The 16,087-nt window shown below is 42.1% G+C and overlaps 3 protein-coding genes across 3 annotated transcripts; 1 reads left to right on the forward strand and 2 right to left on the reverse strand.

Annotated features, from left to right (window-relative positions):
• The first annotated feature begins 492 nt into the window (after positions 1 to 492).
• atp5mf (ATP synthase membrane subunit f) lies at positions 493 to 3,338 on the forward strand. The gene is made up of 4 exons (XM_084926555.1): positions 493 to 523; positions 1,395 to 1,502; positions 2,991 to 3,107; positions 3,225 to 3,338. The coding sequence occupies exons 1-4, from the start codon at positions 508 to 510 to the stop codon at positions 3,251 to 3,253; spliced, it is 270 nt and encodes an 89-aa protein (XP_084782681.1). The 5' UTR covers positions 493 to 507; the 3' UTR covers positions 3,254 to 3,338.
• A 103-nt stretch (positions 3,339 to 3,441) lies between these two features.
• Positions 3,442 to 7,072, reverse strand: cpsf4 (cleavage and polyadenylation specific factor 4). Its single transcript, XM_084926554.1, has 8 exons — positions 6,656 to 7,072; positions 6,464 to 6,514; positions 5,830 to 5,982; positions 5,634 to 5,729; positions 5,405 to 5,498; positions 5,100 to 5,172; positions 4,781 to 4,939; positions 3,442 to 4,026 (listed from the first exon to the last, which is right to left on the reverse strand). Exons 1-8 carry the CDS (start codon positions 6,756 to 6,758, stop codon positions 3,958 to 3,960), a joined length of 798 nt encoding a protein of 265 aa, XP_084782680.1. The 5' UTR covers positions 6,759 to 7,072; the 3' UTR covers positions 3,442 to 3,957.
• A 2,867-nt stretch (positions 7,073 to 9,939) lies between these two features.
• shmt1 (serine hydroxymethyltransferase 1 (soluble)) lies at positions 9,940 to 15,821 on the reverse strand. The gene is made up of 12 exons (XM_084926556.1): positions 15,643 to 15,821; positions 14,861 to 15,003; positions 14,569 to 14,714; positions 14,355 to 14,470; positions 14,086 to 14,246; positions 13,228 to 13,309; positions 12,871 to 13,083; positions 12,631 to 12,744; positions 12,417 to 12,539; positions 10,994 to 11,110; positions 10,593 to 10,703; positions 9,940 to 10,504 (listed from the first exon to the last, which is right to left on the reverse strand). Exons 2-12 carry the CDS (start codon positions 14,951 to 14,953, stop codon positions 10,332 to 10,334), a joined length of 1,449 nt encoding a protein of 482 aa, XP_084782682.1. The 5' UTR covers positions 14,954 to 15,003; positions 15,643 to 15,821; the 3' UTR covers positions 9,940 to 10,331.
• Between the last annotated feature and the right edge of the window lie 266 nt (positions 15,822 to 16,087).

Consider the following 16,087-nt stretch of genomic DNA (forward strand, 5'->3'; position numbering starts at 1 on the left):
CTTCTGCAAGTGTGCAAGTTAATCTTTTAAGTCTCTACTCAATCACTAAGTTATAAAGGGCAGATCTCACTCTAATTAAATTTGTGCACACCATTTAACAAAAGTGTTGCTTCAATTATGGTGTGCCTGACAAGTTTGTTCCTATTTTTTAACACATGTAGAGACGTAAACAGACAACCGGGAGTAACATTAAAAATATCTGAATAATGATTCATTCTAGATTTTTAAAAGTGAGGGAGGATGAATAGATACAAATTTACACCAAAATAAATAAACAAATTAAGAGGTTAATAGACATGAACGTATTATTCAGAGCAGATTACGATAAAATAGAAGAAATTAATTTATTTAGGAAAAAAAATAATAATAATAATAATGTTTGTTGTTTGGTTTTATTGCTTTTGCCGCTCTCTAGTGGATTCACTTTAAAACTACATGACCTCCCATAATGCACTTTCTCCTTTTATTCCCATCATTCCCTGCAGCAAGCCTTCTGCACCGGTCAAGATGGCGGACAGAGCAGGTACCGTAATGTGCCTTCTCCCAAAAATATTGGCCTATTTTTGTTTTATATGTCATCATCTTGGCATATGATGAGGCTTTTGGGGACTGAGGGGTGTTTTCTATCAGACAAGCCGTGAATTTGTCACTTGAAGGTCTTTTTCGGACTGAAGGCCTCGCTAAACCCTTTGAGTCACGTCAAGGACTTTGCGTGTCATTGGCGGATTTACTGTGAAAATAAATCTGCAGGCCGCTTTTTTACATTTAACTTCACCTTTCAGAGTGACCTACAGCTTGGATGAAGGTCTAATAATCGTGTTGTTGATAAACGTGTTAATTATATAACGGTTTCTTTAGCTAGCTTGCTCGGTAGCACGCAAACACGGTGCGATTAGCACAAACTAGGATGGTGTCTACAACTTTAATTGTAAAAAACATAAAGAAGAACTTAAAATAAGCTTGGGTGTCTTGTTCATCTATTATGTCATTACAATCGGCTACACACACCTGGTAAATGTCAAATTAGCTCCTAGCGAGTCGGCTGCTGTGTTTTGAGTTTAATTGAATTACTGCGACGACTGAAAACATGTTAACAAGTTGTTAATTATTTTGCAGAATTAAGAGCTTCGGTTTTTTAATTAGTCTTCGTAACTGTTAGCCTGATAATTATTTGAATGGTTAATAGTTTATTGGCTATTAAAATAGTCAGAAAATATGTAGGAAAATTACAATTTTATGTCCTCGGTACACGATGTTGCCACTTTTTTTTTGTCTTGTTAGACAAGCGGTTTAAACGTGTTTTTAGATTGCTGATGTTTGTAATTCAGTGGCATGTTTTTATTCTTTGTTGACAGTGCATTTTCAGTGATGACGCTCTTTTTACGTGTTTTTAGTTTCCTTAGCTGAGAAGCGGCTGATGGACGTGAAACTCAACGAGCTGGGAGCCTGGCTTGGAGGTCGAGACTTTACTCCCAATGGCATCCTCTCAGCCATTCGCAGGGGTGAGTACAACTTGCTCCGACTACTTCTGGTGGGCAGGGAAAACTTTTTCTTTCTTTTTTTTACCTACTGGAACTTGGTTTTTAAACACTGACTATTTATTTATTTTTATATATATTTATATATATATATATATATATATATATATATATATATATATATATATATATATTTTTTTTTTTTTTTTTTTTTTTTTTCAGCTTGCACTGTTGGTTGCTTTGGATGTTTAACCCCCACATATTTAAACCCATCCACATTAACTACTTCAGCTTATTGCATCTTTACTGTTTCACCTGTAACACATCTATGTTATGTAAGGAATATGTTAATTATGAGGGCTCAGCTCTGCCTTTGGCTAGACGCTTCCTTAGTACAGGGGTCCTGAACCTCTCCAGTGACTATCAGAAAGTGGATATGTATATAAAAATAAACAATGGCTTTGTGTGTGAACATTTCAGTTTTTGGCATTGATCTAAAGCACAGATGTCCAACTCCAGGCCTCCGGGGCCAGTGTCCTGCAGTTTTAGATGCGTCCTTGATCCAACACAGCTGACTTAAAGGCTAAATTACCTCCTCAACATGTTTTGAAGTTCTCAAGAGGCCTGTCAATGAACTAATCATTTCATTCAGTGGTGTTGACCCAGGGTGTTATCTAAACTCAGCAGGACACCGGCATGGAGTTCGACACCCCTGATCTAAAGCACTCTTTACATTTACCAGCAGTACAATTGTGTCCTTAAACACAGATTCTTAAAAAATATTTTACAATGTGCATCATAGCTCATGTTTATCGCCTTGATTTTTGTTGAACCTCAGTAAAAATGGTTAGCATGGTTGTGTAGTTTTAACTCCCAGTTGGTATGGATTCCAGATCTAAAACCAAAAAGGTGTGAGGGGAAAATGGAATGATTTATTCACTTTCACCACCAAGTATTTTTAATGTAAAGCTGGACTTTAGTTAAAATTATGTTGAAAATTGACTGTTTTAAAGTTTTTAGATTATTTCACTTTGTTTGATATATTGTCTGATTGGGGCCCCTTAAAATTGATTTGCACAGAAACCTGGGTTGAAAATTATACCTGCTCTGTCTCAAAGTGGATTTAAAAATGCTATATTTTTTTTAACTCCACTTTTCTTCTGTTTTGTTAGTAATAAGTAAAATAAAGTGAAAATCCAGAATGGAAGTACAAAATAATCAGAAATGGCCCATTGGAGAGTAAGAATCTACTCATTTAGGCTACTTTACACTTAATAATCTTCTTTACATGAGGCTCGTGCTTTGTGGTCTTTTATTTTTTTGAATCACAAATTGCTGAAAAATGTCTCTTGACAGTAAAGGTTGCTGACCCCTGTGCTAGTAGCTTTACTTATACTTGGAGACTAATTTGAGAATGTGGCCTCAGTAGTAATTAAGGTCACAGAATGAGTGCTCCTCTTGCATGTATTGAATACTAAACAGGACACTTGACCATGCTGTTTTCTCTTCTAGGCCATGACAGATACTACAATAAGTACATCAATGTGAAGAAGGGGGGCATCGGTGGTGTAGCTATGCTGCTCGTGGGCTACGTGGCCATCAGCTACTTGTGGGAATACGACCACATCAGTAAGAAACACATTCGCTTACAGAGCCTCTTTTCTTTCTTTGCACTCCTGTCACAGTTAACCTCACTGGTTAAAAAAAAGCTAATATTTTAAAAGACTTCTGCTTCTTTTCTTGTAGAACACGATCGCTGGAGGAAGTACCACTGAGCCCCTTCAGGAACGCGTCAGCTCTTTCTATCCTCGGCTCTGTTCATTATGTGATTGTTGTGACCAATAAAAATAAGGATAAGGACTTACTGTTATGTTGTGTATTGTGTGGGGTGAGTGTACTGTGTAAATCTCAGAAGTGGCTATGAGAAGATCAGAAGTGTGAGGGGTAAAAAAAATAAATAATCTGAAACAAGAACATTTATTTGTACAGACAGAATATGTTCAGACTGTCAACAAAGCGTCTCTTCCAGCTGCTCTGTACTGCCGTACCTGCCACACACAGCTGCTAAACCGAGGCTGAAATGTCCAGAATGAGACCTTTGTAGCTAGTGTGGATGAGTACAAGCTAAATTACATTCCTAAGATGTTTATCACATTTGTTCAATTTTTTTTTTTCACGGTCAGACTTGGAACATAGCAGTTGCAGTCACATGACCTGAGGAACAACGGCACCTGTATTGGTGTTTGCAGCAGTCTGGACCCTGGGAGTGACTCTTCAAAGTCACCTGTACTGTACAAACCCAGCAAATCAGGCCGGACGACCTTTTTTCTTATGTCCACAGGCCCCCCTCCCACTGTCCGTGTCTGTCGGGCGGCAGTTAGTCTTTAAGAAACACCAGCATGTAGAGCAGTCTTCCCCATTCTCTCTTCTGCTCACATCAGGGGTGGTGCGCTACAGCACTGAGGTGTTCGGCTGAAGGTTACTGACCACTCAGGAAGGCGAGATGGCCTTTAGTGCATTTGTTGGCATAGTGGCCCTTCTCGCCACACTGCAGACAAGAGGAAGACAGAAATGAAGCAATTAACGACATTTACTGCATGTTCCAGTTGTTCCCAGTAGCGAGAAAAAAGAACAAATCCTCTATTTTTAAAGGAGATTGTTTTAGGGGTGTTTTCCCTTCTTTATTTACAGTCATATGTGCTGTGAGATTGGTGGCTCTGTTAAAAGTGTACAAGGTTTTAAATAATGATATCAGTGAATGTCCAAGTAAACCCTATAACCCAAAACCCCAGGCTGTTGGAACAGCTGCTCCACCCACATTCATACATGTTCAGCATACAATTTGCAAGAGACAGCCAATCAGAAAAAAGTGGGAAGCAAACTTAAAACTGATGATTCCAGATTGTGTTTGAACTGAGGAGCCAGACTCTTGTGCACATTTTTCATCCCAAAGAGATTTGTGTCACCACCTTTTGCTTTTAGGCAAATGTATAAAGTACTACACTGTGGAGAGCCAAGAAATTCAGAAAATTGTTCCCCTTTAAGAAGCTGGATAAATTCACAAGAGCACCAGTGATCCATGTTATTCAAGGCTCACTGCAACCACGCAGAGGAAACCAGTATTATAGGTAAAACCTTACAAGTGCATCTAAACTTGAGAAAATTATGGTTTTAATGATCTAAATGTATGGCCGGTGCATGCTTTGGCAATATAACCAACCACAGTTTGATTAATGATTGTAATTACGACCAAAGCGAGAGACTGGCATAGCTTTAATCACACAGATGTACAGCCGACTCACCTTGTAGCAGGTGACTTGGTCCAGCGGACGAGGCCCTCTGTTGGCATTTAGATTGTTCTGCTGAGACACAGTAGTCGTGTTGTTCTGCTGCCGCTGGGCTGGGATGGAGTTGGTGAGCTGGATTAAGGAGAGCGACGAGCGACCAATGGTAGGCACGGGCTGCGGCAGGAGGCAAGCAGGGAGACTGTTTTCACTGTGCACCTCAGCAACAGGAACGAATAGTTAAATAGAAGCACCGAGAGTCATGCTGATTCATCCTCTGAGATGGATCCACGCCGGCATCGGGATGCATCATTTGAGTGTTTGTGTGCATTCTTACCTTTGCCTGGTTCTGGTTTTGCTGTGGGAGAGGAGGCTGTTCAGAAGCGCCCATAGGCAGCTCAAATCGGGGGCTGTGGAGGAACATCAACGTATAATTTACATCACTGCAGGGTGAAGTCTCAAAAAGCTTTTAATCCAGCTATCCATCATTATAAAATCAAACAAAGACCATTTAAACTGGAGTGAAATGTAATGAAATTCCTGCACAATTGCTTGGCAGATTTAACCAACTTAATGTGGAGCAGAGGTCCTATCAGGAATCAGACCTGTTGTGTAGGAAGTAAATGTAAAAGGACTACTTACTGCATAAATTTACAGGACTTTCCTTCTGGACAGAAGCCCACCAAGTAGTTCACACAGATCACCCTTCTGGTATGTCGGTGTCGGCAGTCAGGACCTGAGGTAAAAAGACGGAGACACATTTGAGGACATAATAAGACGTACTGTGTTTTTCTCCATTTAAATCACAGAACAGACAGGCTACGTCTATAAGCAGTGGGTTTGTGGTATTAGTACCAGAATTTGACCTTACCGTGTTTGCAGAAGCCTCGGTCATACCAGGGACAGTCTTTGATCTTGGACTCTGGATCTATGTGTAGGAAAGGACACTCCTTGTTGCTGCATTCACCTGTGAAGGTCGCAGAACGAAACATTAATCAGTACGGCATTCATCTGACAAGATCTGTGGAAAGTTTAATCAAATAAATGCACTCATGATGTCAACTCACCGAACTTGGAGTAGAAGTAGCATTCAGGCATCTTGGTCATGTCGTATTCGTGGAGAAACTCGCACTGGTCTCCCTTCTTACACAGACCTCTGAGCCAGTGCTTACACACCACTGTCTTCTCTCCACTGATGTGACGGAACGGACACATCCCACCTGTGAGACACAGTGCGCTCTGTGACCTTCTCCTCATTAAGACACACATGGCTCTCAGTGTCATGCTGATCACTTAAAACACAATTTAGTACTTTAAATTTGGACATTTTGAGATCAGCAGAGACTGGACAAATGGCAGGGATTGAAATGGTTACAAAAGTGCTTAATAAAGATGGGGGGAAAGGTAATTTCCCTTGAAGCTATTAAGAGGAGTAATATAATTCACAACATTATGAAAATGGGCTATTCTTGGAAATCATTGAGGTGCAGGCTACTGTAGCCGTGCGTAAACAGTGTATCTAAGGCTGTATTTAGACATGAGAGGTCGAGCTTGCTTAAAAAAAGGTCAACCAGCACCGATCTGTGCGTTTGAGTGGCGTGAAGTGTCTAAACTTTAACTTTACGGAAGTTAAAGAGTTCATTGTTGTGCCGTTCACGCTGCAGTGACACCACCAGAGTTGAGACCATGTTGTGATTTTACCTTTCTGACACGCAGCTCTCATGAAGAACTCACACACAGCAGACCCGGACTCTGCAGAGACACACACGATCACAGGGTCAATGAACATAAGTAGTCAGTGGCGGTCAACTCTCCCCTCGTCACTTTTACCGTTAATTCCGCTTAAGGTTAACCCGCAGCGGGCTTAGTACCAGCTAGCATCCCAGCACTTACTATCCATGCCGGGGAAAGGCAGCGGCTGGGCTCCCAGCTGCTGCTCCACGGCAATCTCCAGGTCAAACTTGATGTGGTCCACGTTGGCCAGTAAATCCTGCATGTCCGTTGCAGTCTGTTCACTCCTCCGATCAGATAAATGTCCGTTTCGGTTAAGCTAGCTCGAAGTCTAGCTACTAGCTACCAAGTTCCCTCTCAGCCTGCTAAGGCGGCTAGCCAAGCTAACTGATAAGTTAGCACCAGACTCCAAACTCCGATACCGAGAATACAACAGATGCCGTAGTTTGTAGTTCTAATGTCAGTTTTAAAGACAAGCCATGGACACGACCGGCCCGTAAATGTTTGTATATCCCCGAACTACTCCTTGTTCTGTGTGGATGATGGGAGGCGCGCAGGCTGACCTCCGACCTGACAAAATCAGACAAGACTAAACGATCGCAGAGCGCTTCGTTAAATCCACAACTCAACAGAAAGTTTCAGTTTTTCCACATGATGAAGAAATGCTGCTTTAGTAAAATCTGTCAGCATTTCTCTTTGGGCTTAAACTGTAAGAAATTAGAAAAATTACAGGAAAAACTGTGGAGCCAAAACAGAAATTTCTATAGTAGATCATTTGTAATCTGAATGTAAGAGCATTAAAATCAGAAATTACTGTAGTGTAGCATGAATAGCCAGGGGGGAGCTGGAAGGAAAAGATGTAAAACTGATTACATTTGGATTCTGGCACCCCTTTATGTCTGACACCATTGGTACAAAACATATTTTATATCAGTCTGTGTGGTTCAGAGGCCCGACAAGGTTTTATTTAGCTTCACTGAAGTGTTTTTTTTTTCTTTATAAAATCCATCGCTGTTGCTTTCGTGCATTTATTATGATTATTATAGAGCTTCTCAGTGTGAAAGCTGAGGGTACTGGGATGTGTTATTTTGATCTTCATGTTGAGCAAAACCTGCTTTTGGCTCATTTGAACCCAAACACTAATCAACACGTCTCAAACCGAGTTTGTCTGTTGATGGAGAGCTAAATATTACATTTTAGTTCAAGTTCAAGTTCAACTTTTATTCGCCACATGCAGGTTGCCCTGCAGTGGAATGCAGGGCAACCTGCCCCCTGACCTTACACACACAACACAGACATCACATGGGGATACAAGTCAGAGAATGGTTGCATTACAGAAAAACCACTGAAATGTACACTACAATGGGAAAGTACAAGAGGAAAAAAAGAGACCTCTACTCATGCTGGGCTATAGGAGGACAGCATGAGAACAGGAAACAAAAAAAACTCCTCTGCACAGAAAGCACATAAATGTCCACAGTACAACTTTATAGAGCACGTGACCAGCAACAGGGTTGGGTAGGGGATAAGGAGTAATCCCAGGCAACACAGCAGCCATCCTGCCACTGCGCTGTCTCTCCAGCCCGGGCCCAGACCCGCCTTGTGTTCCCAGGAGGCAACAAGCATCGAAGGCATTGGAAGGGGAAGGGGGATGTGTGAGTGTATGTGTGTGCGTGTCCATAGTTCAGCTGAGACAGTGTCCTTCGCCCTACCAGGCTAAGTAAACAGTCTACCAGCCAACCCAGGTGGCCTTGCATAGAGTGGGAAGAACAGTCAACACACAGTCGTTATCAGGGAGTTTTTGTTCAGCTCCAGCCTTGTGCCCACAGCTGGCGCCGAGGGAATATCTGCATTATGTTGTCGATGTTGTTGATTTTTCTTTTATGCGAGCAGCTCATGAGAATTTCAAAGCTATTCTTGAACACTCCGACACTGGTCTCTCAATCTCCCGTTGGAGAGCCGCGAGCTTCTCCATGATGTTATCAAACTTGCATTCCGTGGTCTTGTCATTCTTCTGCTCAGAGAGCCGATTCTGAGAACTCACGACTGCAGTGAGCTATTCCATGATGTAATCCAACTTTCTCTCAGAGATGTTATTCTGAGTGGACTTCTCCTTGATGTAACCCAATATACGCTCAGAGATGTTATTCTGAGTATTCACGGCAGCCGTAAGCTTCTCCAAGGTCTTATCCATGCTGCACTCAGTGAGCCCATTCTGAGAAGTCGCGCCTCGTCCCATCGTTTCAATCCCAGCGGGCAGCCTTGGGGGGGTTTGAACAGCCGGTTCCGCTTTCTTAATCCTCCGATAAGTCAGGGCCAAGCCAGCTCCGATCAGCAAGAACCCTGTTATCATGGTTCCGAATAGGTAGATATCTTCAGCGTCCTCGATCGACAGTGCCGCCAGGCACACGATCCTCCATTTCTGCCACCCGTCCATCGTGTATCCGGCAGGGAAAGTCCCTCCAGGGCACTCGGGCTCTCCCGAGCCCAGACTTCTCGTTGAGAAAGGGGTGTCAATAGCATTCAGAGACCAGTTGATCAAATCCATAATTCTCTTTTAGGTTTTAGAGAACAGACTGTGAGAGAGTGTTCCAGGGAAAGTAATACACATGAGACAAGACAAGGACACAAGAGACTAAGCAGGGAAGATAAGGGGAAGGAGGAGAGGAGAAAAGTGCGACTGCCTTCGCCGAGAGCCAAACGAGATTCTAATCTAAAATAATCAAATGCATAGATTAAGAAAAATTTAAAACCCCCAAACCAGTGATTGTACCAACATTTGTAGTTTTCAGTAGAAACATATCAGATCCTTGTTTCCAATAAAATTGGGACACCACGTAAAATGTAAATAAGGTTGTTTGTTTAATTTAAAATTGGTACAAAAGCAACACATGAAAGGTAGAAAATTAGATATTCTTTTTTTTAATTGGATGCCAGCAGCATGCTATGTTGTTTCAGTGTTTTCTAATGGCCCGTATCACCTGTTCTTTCAGGATTACTGACCGTTTTTCCTGAAAGAGACTATGTTTTAGCATATACAGATTCATACAGCAGTATCCAGTTTGAGTGAAAATCCAAGTCCAGGATATCGTACTAGGAAGAAAAAATGTCTAGTGGAGAAAACTTATTTTCACCCTTTGAAACCAACGTCCAGGTTTCACAGGAACACAGGGTCTGGATATTCGACTCTCCACGGACTCGCTCTCATCAAGGTGATTTGAATTTTAATGACCCCTTAACTTTTATTCTACCAGAATTTTTATTTGTCCAGTGCTCTTGTAATGAAATTCCAGCCAGCGTCAGCTGTTTTTCTATTGCTGCTAAATCAAGATTATTAAACCACTGTAAGCTTCTAATATCAACTTAACTTAATCAGAGTCCAGAGCACTGATGTACTTAGACTGGGGGAAAAAAAAATAAAGCAAAACAAAACAGCTGAGGTTTCTTTCAGTCTTAGTTTATTCAGAATGTAATTCTTTTATTTTCAAAGTTGTACTTACGATACTATATACTGAAAATGTGGTAGTTTGCTACAAAACCTCTGAAGTGTAACCTTAATACAGATGAAAGTGAGATTTCTGATGAGCTCAAAGCTTAAATATGATTGTAACACCCGACCCTGAAGCTAAATGGAAAACACGTAAAAATGGGAAAGGCTCAGTAACAACACAGAATAATTCAATGGTTATTAAATCTGTTTGAACAGAAATCGTGTCTATCCATGCGAACTGTGAGTCGACAGTCAAAATAAAGGAAAAACAAAAACCCAGCATCATATGCCTTCATATTAATCTTCTTGAATCATCCGTTCAGCTGCATTTAGAGTCAGAACTGTGCTCTACAGCTCAGGTAGACCCGGCATTGGGAATTGTCCGGCGAAAGCCTCCACCTCAGCCCTGATCTCCGCTACCCGCTGCTGGAACTTCTCTCCCTGGGATAATGCCTGAACAAACTCCTTCAGAGTGGCTTTGGGATCCAGACTTTTCTGCACCTCCACAGTCAGTTCAATGCCTGCGGAAGAATGGAAAGCATGGGTTATTTACATTTTGTTTGTGAGAAATCTTTTTACACCAATTCCTCCTTTAAAGAAATAAATTACCTCTGTGAATGAACTCAGCCACTTTCCTGAAGTCATTCTCCACCAAGCCTCTGGAGGTAAGAGCCGGCGAGCCGAACCTCAGGCCGCTAGGTCGCAAAGCACTTTTATCTCCTACAAAGATGTACGAGAAAAACTAAGAATGGGACTTTGCAGAGACATCAAGCAAGCAAAAATGGGATCTATCTACTTTAAAATAAATCTTATTGTATATCTTTAGTCCTCTGCTTCTCTTGCTGCATTGAGCATGTTTTTGACAAAAGAATTTCCCTCAGGATAAATAAAGTTCTTCTTATCTCATCTTAAATATGAAATGTTCCTTACTTGCCATACTTATGTATGGAAATCTACTTTGCCTTAATGGTACACACACACACACACACACACACACACACACACAGTACCTGGACAGGTGTTTTTATTACAAGCAATGGCACATGCTTCCAGGACCTTCTCTGCTCGTCCTCCATCGGTTCCCTTGCTGCGCAGGTCCAGCAGGATCAGATGGTTGTCAGAGCCGCCTGCACATTAAGAGATTACAAAAAGGAACATTAGATGAGCATGAAGCTACAAATCATCCATCCAGCTTTTTAACACCACTGAGATAGTGGAGCGCTACACTCTGGGCAGGCTACTCCATCACAGAGAGATGGTCAATCATTCAGGCTCAGGATCATCAGTTAAGTCAATGACCATATAAGGCTGATGCTGTAATTCAATTTTAATGAATCAATATTTTCCCCCTTTCCACCTACACGCTGCTGCACTCTCGTCTTCCAGTCAAAGCAGTGCAGCAGATCTTTCATTAGGCATCTCAAAAGCGATCGTTTTCTTCTTCTGAAAAAGACTCAAAATCAGTTCTTTTGAGAGCAGATCCAATTTTAGGGAAAAGAAAGTCACATGGTGCAAGATCAGGCAAATACAGAGTGTGGTGTGGACCAAAGAACCTTTCAGAGAGAGCAGTGTGGGTCCTGATGAAAGAGGGAACCATTTTCTAACAGCTGTAGCCTTTTTTTCTTCACCCTTAGATGAAAATGTTCAAGAACCCATTTATAATAGAGTTTTGGTTCAATCCCTTTTGTTAATTCCTCTAGAACCCCGTCCTCTAATCCATAATTATGCTCTTAATGTCAAAGAAAACCGTTAACACAGCCTTGAACTTGAACTCTTTCATCCTTGGCAACCCAGGTGATGTCCAACCTTCTCCAGATATAAGTCTGATGAACATATTTTTCCAAAAAAATAAATACACCGGATTTGCTTCAATTTGTTTCACGAGTTTATCCCAACCGTGGGATAACCTTTGCATAAATGTCCTTCATGTTGTGCAAAGTTTTCCCTAACAGTCTCTTTGTTGGTGGACACATTGTTGCAATCATTCTGACGCCTTCATTTGATTTGTTTTCGAACACTCGTTCTTGGGCATCCACGGCGTTCTCCGTCCTCGACATCCTCCGAAACATTCACAGGATCTTTACTGCCACGCAAACACACATGAACATGCTGGCCTTCTGAAATTTATAAACAACCCTCTCTTTTGAACTATATATAAGGGAGGCTTTATAAAGCATTGCATGCACCATGTCTCATGGTCACATATGACATCAATCAAATAAGATTGAGCAGGGATGGATGGTCAATCTTATTGTGGGATTGGGAACTTCAAGCCTCTTTTACTCTGAAGAATGAAAAAATAAAAAGTAAAGGGGCTTAGTTATACTTTTTGCATCCATGTTGATTGCTCATCTCCCACTCAGTGTATTGTCAGCTGGCTGTCATGGCAGTTTTCTCTTCCACTTGTCTATTATGGTGCTCTGCAGTACTTACCGGTGACAATCTTGTAGCCATGGTCAATAAGAGCGCTGGATAAAGCCCTGCAGTTAGCGAGAACCTGCAATTGATAGGCCTTGAACTCTGGTGTCATGGCTTGCTTCAGAGCTACAGCAACACCTGCCATTTGTAGGAAAAGAAACAAACAAAACATGACCCCAGTGAGAGACATGAAACTGAGTAAAAAGCGAAAGTGGAAGAAAATGATGACCTGCGATGGCGTGGTTGTGCGGTCCTCCCTGCAGTCCGGGAAACACGGCCTGGTTAATCAACGACTCCAAGTTGTACAGAGTCTCTTTTCCTTTGGCATCCACATTCCGCACTCCTGAAGAGATGGAGTGAAGACGAGAAAGAGGAGAAGGTCAAATAAAAACACATACCAGCACAAAGGGAGAAAAAGTTCAGTGTTATATTTGCTATTTTTGGCAAAAGCTTCAGGTCCCTTTTATACCTTTTCTGTAGAAAATAAGCCCAGCACGGCAGCCACGCAGTGTCTTGTGCGTCGTCGTGGTAACAATGTCACAATGCTTAAAGGGTGAGGGCACCACTCCGGCAGCCACTAATCCACTTATGTGAGCCATGTCTCCCATCAGATAGGCACCATTCTCATTAGCAATCTGCTTCAAGCGGGCATAGTCAAGGTTGCGAGAATAGCAGCTTGTTCCTGAGAAAGACAAAAAAAAAAAAAAGACAAAGTGTAGAGATTTTCTTTTCTTCTCCCGACAAATACCCTCAGATTTAAAGTTCCCAGTCACTGCTCACTGATGCATAAAAGTAAAAAGATAAAAACATAGGAGGGATGCACTACCTGCGATGATGAGTTTAGGGTGGAAGAGTCGTGCATTTTCCTGCAGCCTGTCGTAGTTGATGTAGCCAGTCTCTGGATGGACCTGGACAGAGAAGCAGCAGACCACATCATAACCAAAATATAACACCTGCTATACACAAGATGAGGACAACACCACATAGTTGGACTTTGGATAAAACTTGAACCAAAGTGAAATCAGTTGTTTTGATTTTGCCCACATTTACAAACGTAGAGAGACACAGCAGATACTGGTCAATTTTAATGAATCTGACGATATTTCTTTTCAGCATGGATGGCATCACAACCCGTGGAAGATTCAGTCAAACTTCACAGATGTGTAGTTCATTGAGTCTGAAGTACTCACTGGTGTTACAGATGGTGTGCTCCCACCACGAGGTGATTTCTAGTGCTCACTTTTGTTTCCAAAAATCTTATCTTTGACCTTATACACCACCTTAAACAGCAATATCTAATCAGCCGATCTTATGACTTTAATTGAATGAATTTAAGTATGTAGACATGATCAGCGCGACATGCTGAAGTTCAGATTGAGCATTAGAATGGGGACAAAAAGATGTTTTAAGTGACTTTTAATGTGGTATGATTGTTGGTCTGAGTGTTTCAGAAACTGCTGAGTGAGCGGCAGTTCTCTGATGAAAAAGCCCTGTCACTGTCAGAGATGAATGGCCAAACTGCTTTGAGCTGATAGGAAGGGAACAGTAACTCAAATAACCGCCTTGATTCTGTGATTTGTCCCAGCTGTCGTGAGGAAATACCAGAGCACATCGCATCTTTGAGAAATTTGTTCCCAACTCCGACAGAGCCTTTTGGTTCCTGACCATACGTGCACATACATACCTTGTATGGCATGGACTCAAAGAAGATTGAGGTTGCCGAGATTTTTTTCTTCTCAGTCATGAAGCCGTGCGTCAGGTGACCTCCATCTGGAAGATCCAGCCCCATGATCCTGCCGTGGGGCTCCACAACAGCCGTGTAGACGGCGAAGTTTGCAGGTGACCCTTACCGAGAAGCACAAACGGTATGACAGTAAGTGACAGGAGCACGGCAGATGTTGCATGCCAACGGGTGTAGTCAGACTCAGATTTAAATGCATCCATATTTGATACCCGAGTATGGCTGAACGTTGACACCCCATTTCTCCGAGTCCAGACTGTAGGCCTCCAGTGCTCTCTTCTGACAAAGTCTTTCTAGCTCATCGATATGCTCCGTACCACCGTAGTACCTGTACACATGAATCATGCTCACCATTACAAATAATGTTCATAATGTTAATGCCACACTAATGAGATCGAGCCAGTTGGGATTTTAACTAGCTTGTACCTCTGGCCAGGATAGCCCTCGGAGTATTTGTTGTTCATACAGGAACCCAGCGCTTCAAGAACAGCTCTGCTGGCAAAGTTCTCGGATGCTATCAGCTCCAAACCGTACGTCTGCCTGTGCTTCTCTTTTTTAATAATGGAGAACACCTGAATACACACACACACACACACACACACACACACACACACACACACACACACACACACTTCTGTTAGGTGGGAACTCTCAAAGGCCCATTATTAGGCGCACGTTTATTAGGTAATTTGATGTTTTACCTCCACTAAACACAAACCTCTGAATCGTTGACTGCCAGCGGCTCCAGCAGCATCTTGTTGTGCAATTCCCATTCTTCTTTGCTTATATGATGGGCGTTAGATAAAGACATGATTGCTGTTTTTTTCTTGGTCTCACAAAGTGGAAATCTAAAAGATGAGACTTTTACACAGACATAAAAACAAAAACAATATCAATTTGAAAGAAATTAACACCTGTGTGTGATGATACAGCATGCAGACAGCGCTGCTGACAAACTGGCCCTACAGATGCTCCATTATTGCAGCACAAAGCCTCAGACAAAGAGTGAATATGCAGCAGCACACCACCCCTGCTACAGTATTCGGTGATAAGGCTAAACTTTGAACCGTCGCACAGCCCAAAAAGGTCACTGAACTACACAATAAGCCGCATCACTGGTTATTTTGTAATCCAGATAACAAGCTCACTGCTCCATGAAATGCACAGCTGCCAGATCTTTATCAGACTGTCTCTCCTGTGTGTCTCCTCATGACAGTCATGTATCTGTCCAGCGCATGCTTCTCATTACTCTTACCATCTCCTGACTGACCCAGAAAGACAGCAACAGCTGTTCAGTGCACACGCTGGCTAAACCTGAACTGAGAGGACCCCTGAACACATCACCAAGTTTAAAAAACACAAAACGTGAAAACTTCTACCTGCAGAGCTAATCTGCTTTAATGAAGCTTAAAATGCAAAACACATTTATTTCTCCACATATTTTCTCCCTGCTCGCATTAACATTACCGTCCTCTGTGTGTGAAACTTTAACCAGCTCACCGTCTGTGGAGACTGCCGCGCTGTCAGCCGTACACTGAGCTGAAGTTCGAGCCCCCGAGCGCCAACAGTAATATCTGCTTCACAGCGGAGGGTAAAGTCCGCCAAACTTCCCACCAATCAGCGCATCGCTTCTTCTTCGTTTGCTTTTTATCCTGCGTGCTACATTCTTTACTGCCACCCTGTGCTACGGGCACAGACATGAAGACGACTGTGAGGAAAAATGGAGATCAGCTCACCGGACACATTATTAGGCACACTTATTAGCATGCTCATTAACTAAAAAATCTAATCAGCCAATCACATGACAGCTCATCTGCATCTCTAGATATGTAGATCAGGTTCAACGTAAGCATCAGCATGGAAAAGAAAGGTGATTTAAATGTCTATTCTGAGGATTTGCTGGAATTTTCCCACACAAACATATGTAGAGTTTACAGAGAATGAT

Source organism: Perissodus microlepis, chromosome 4 (genome assembly GCF_051167445.1).
Source record: "Perissodus microlepis isolate ML-2025 ecotype Zambia chromosome 4, ASM5116744v1, whole genome shotgun sequence".
Classification (NCBI taxonomy): Eukaryota; Metazoa; Chordata; class Actinopteri; order Cichliformes; family Cichlidae; genus Perissodus; species Perissodus microlepis.

Bases quoted from the DNA above. Each gene is read 5' to 3' on its own strand.
- shmt1 (XM_084926556.1), bottom strand. From the start codon at position 14,953: ATGTCTTTATCTAACGCCCATCATATAAGCAAAGAAGAATGGGAATTG. The intron at 13,084-13,227 runs GTAGTGCATCCC...TGTCTTTCTCAG, and splicing joins CCCTAAACTCATCATCGCAG to GAACAAGCTGCTATTCTCGC. The intron at 11,111-12,416 runs GTAAGTACTGCA...CTTAATGTGCAG, and splicing joins TGGCTACAAGATTGTCACCG to GCGGCTCTGACAACCATCTG.
- cpsf4 (XM_084926554.1), bottom strand. From the start codon at position 6,758: ATGCAGGATTTACTGGCCAACGTGGACCACATCAAGTTTGACCTGGAG. The intron at 5,983-6,463 runs GTAAAATCACAA...TGTGTCTCACAG, and splicing joins GAGAGCTGCGTGTCAGAAAG to GTGGGATGTGTCCGTTCCGT. The intron at 5,499-5,633 runs GTAAGGTCAAAT...TTTTTACCTCAG, and splicing joins CCGAGGCTTCTGCAAACACG to GTCCTGACTGCCGACACCGA.
- atp5mf (XM_084926555.1), top strand. The intron at 1,503-2,990 runs GTGAGTACAACT...TTTCTCTTCTAG, and splicing joins CCTCTCAGCCATTCGCAGGG to GCCATGACAGATACTACAAT. The intron at 3,108-3,224 runs GTAAGAAACACA...CTTTTCTTGTAG, and splicing joins GTGGGAATACGACCACATCA to AACACGATCGCTGGAGGAAG.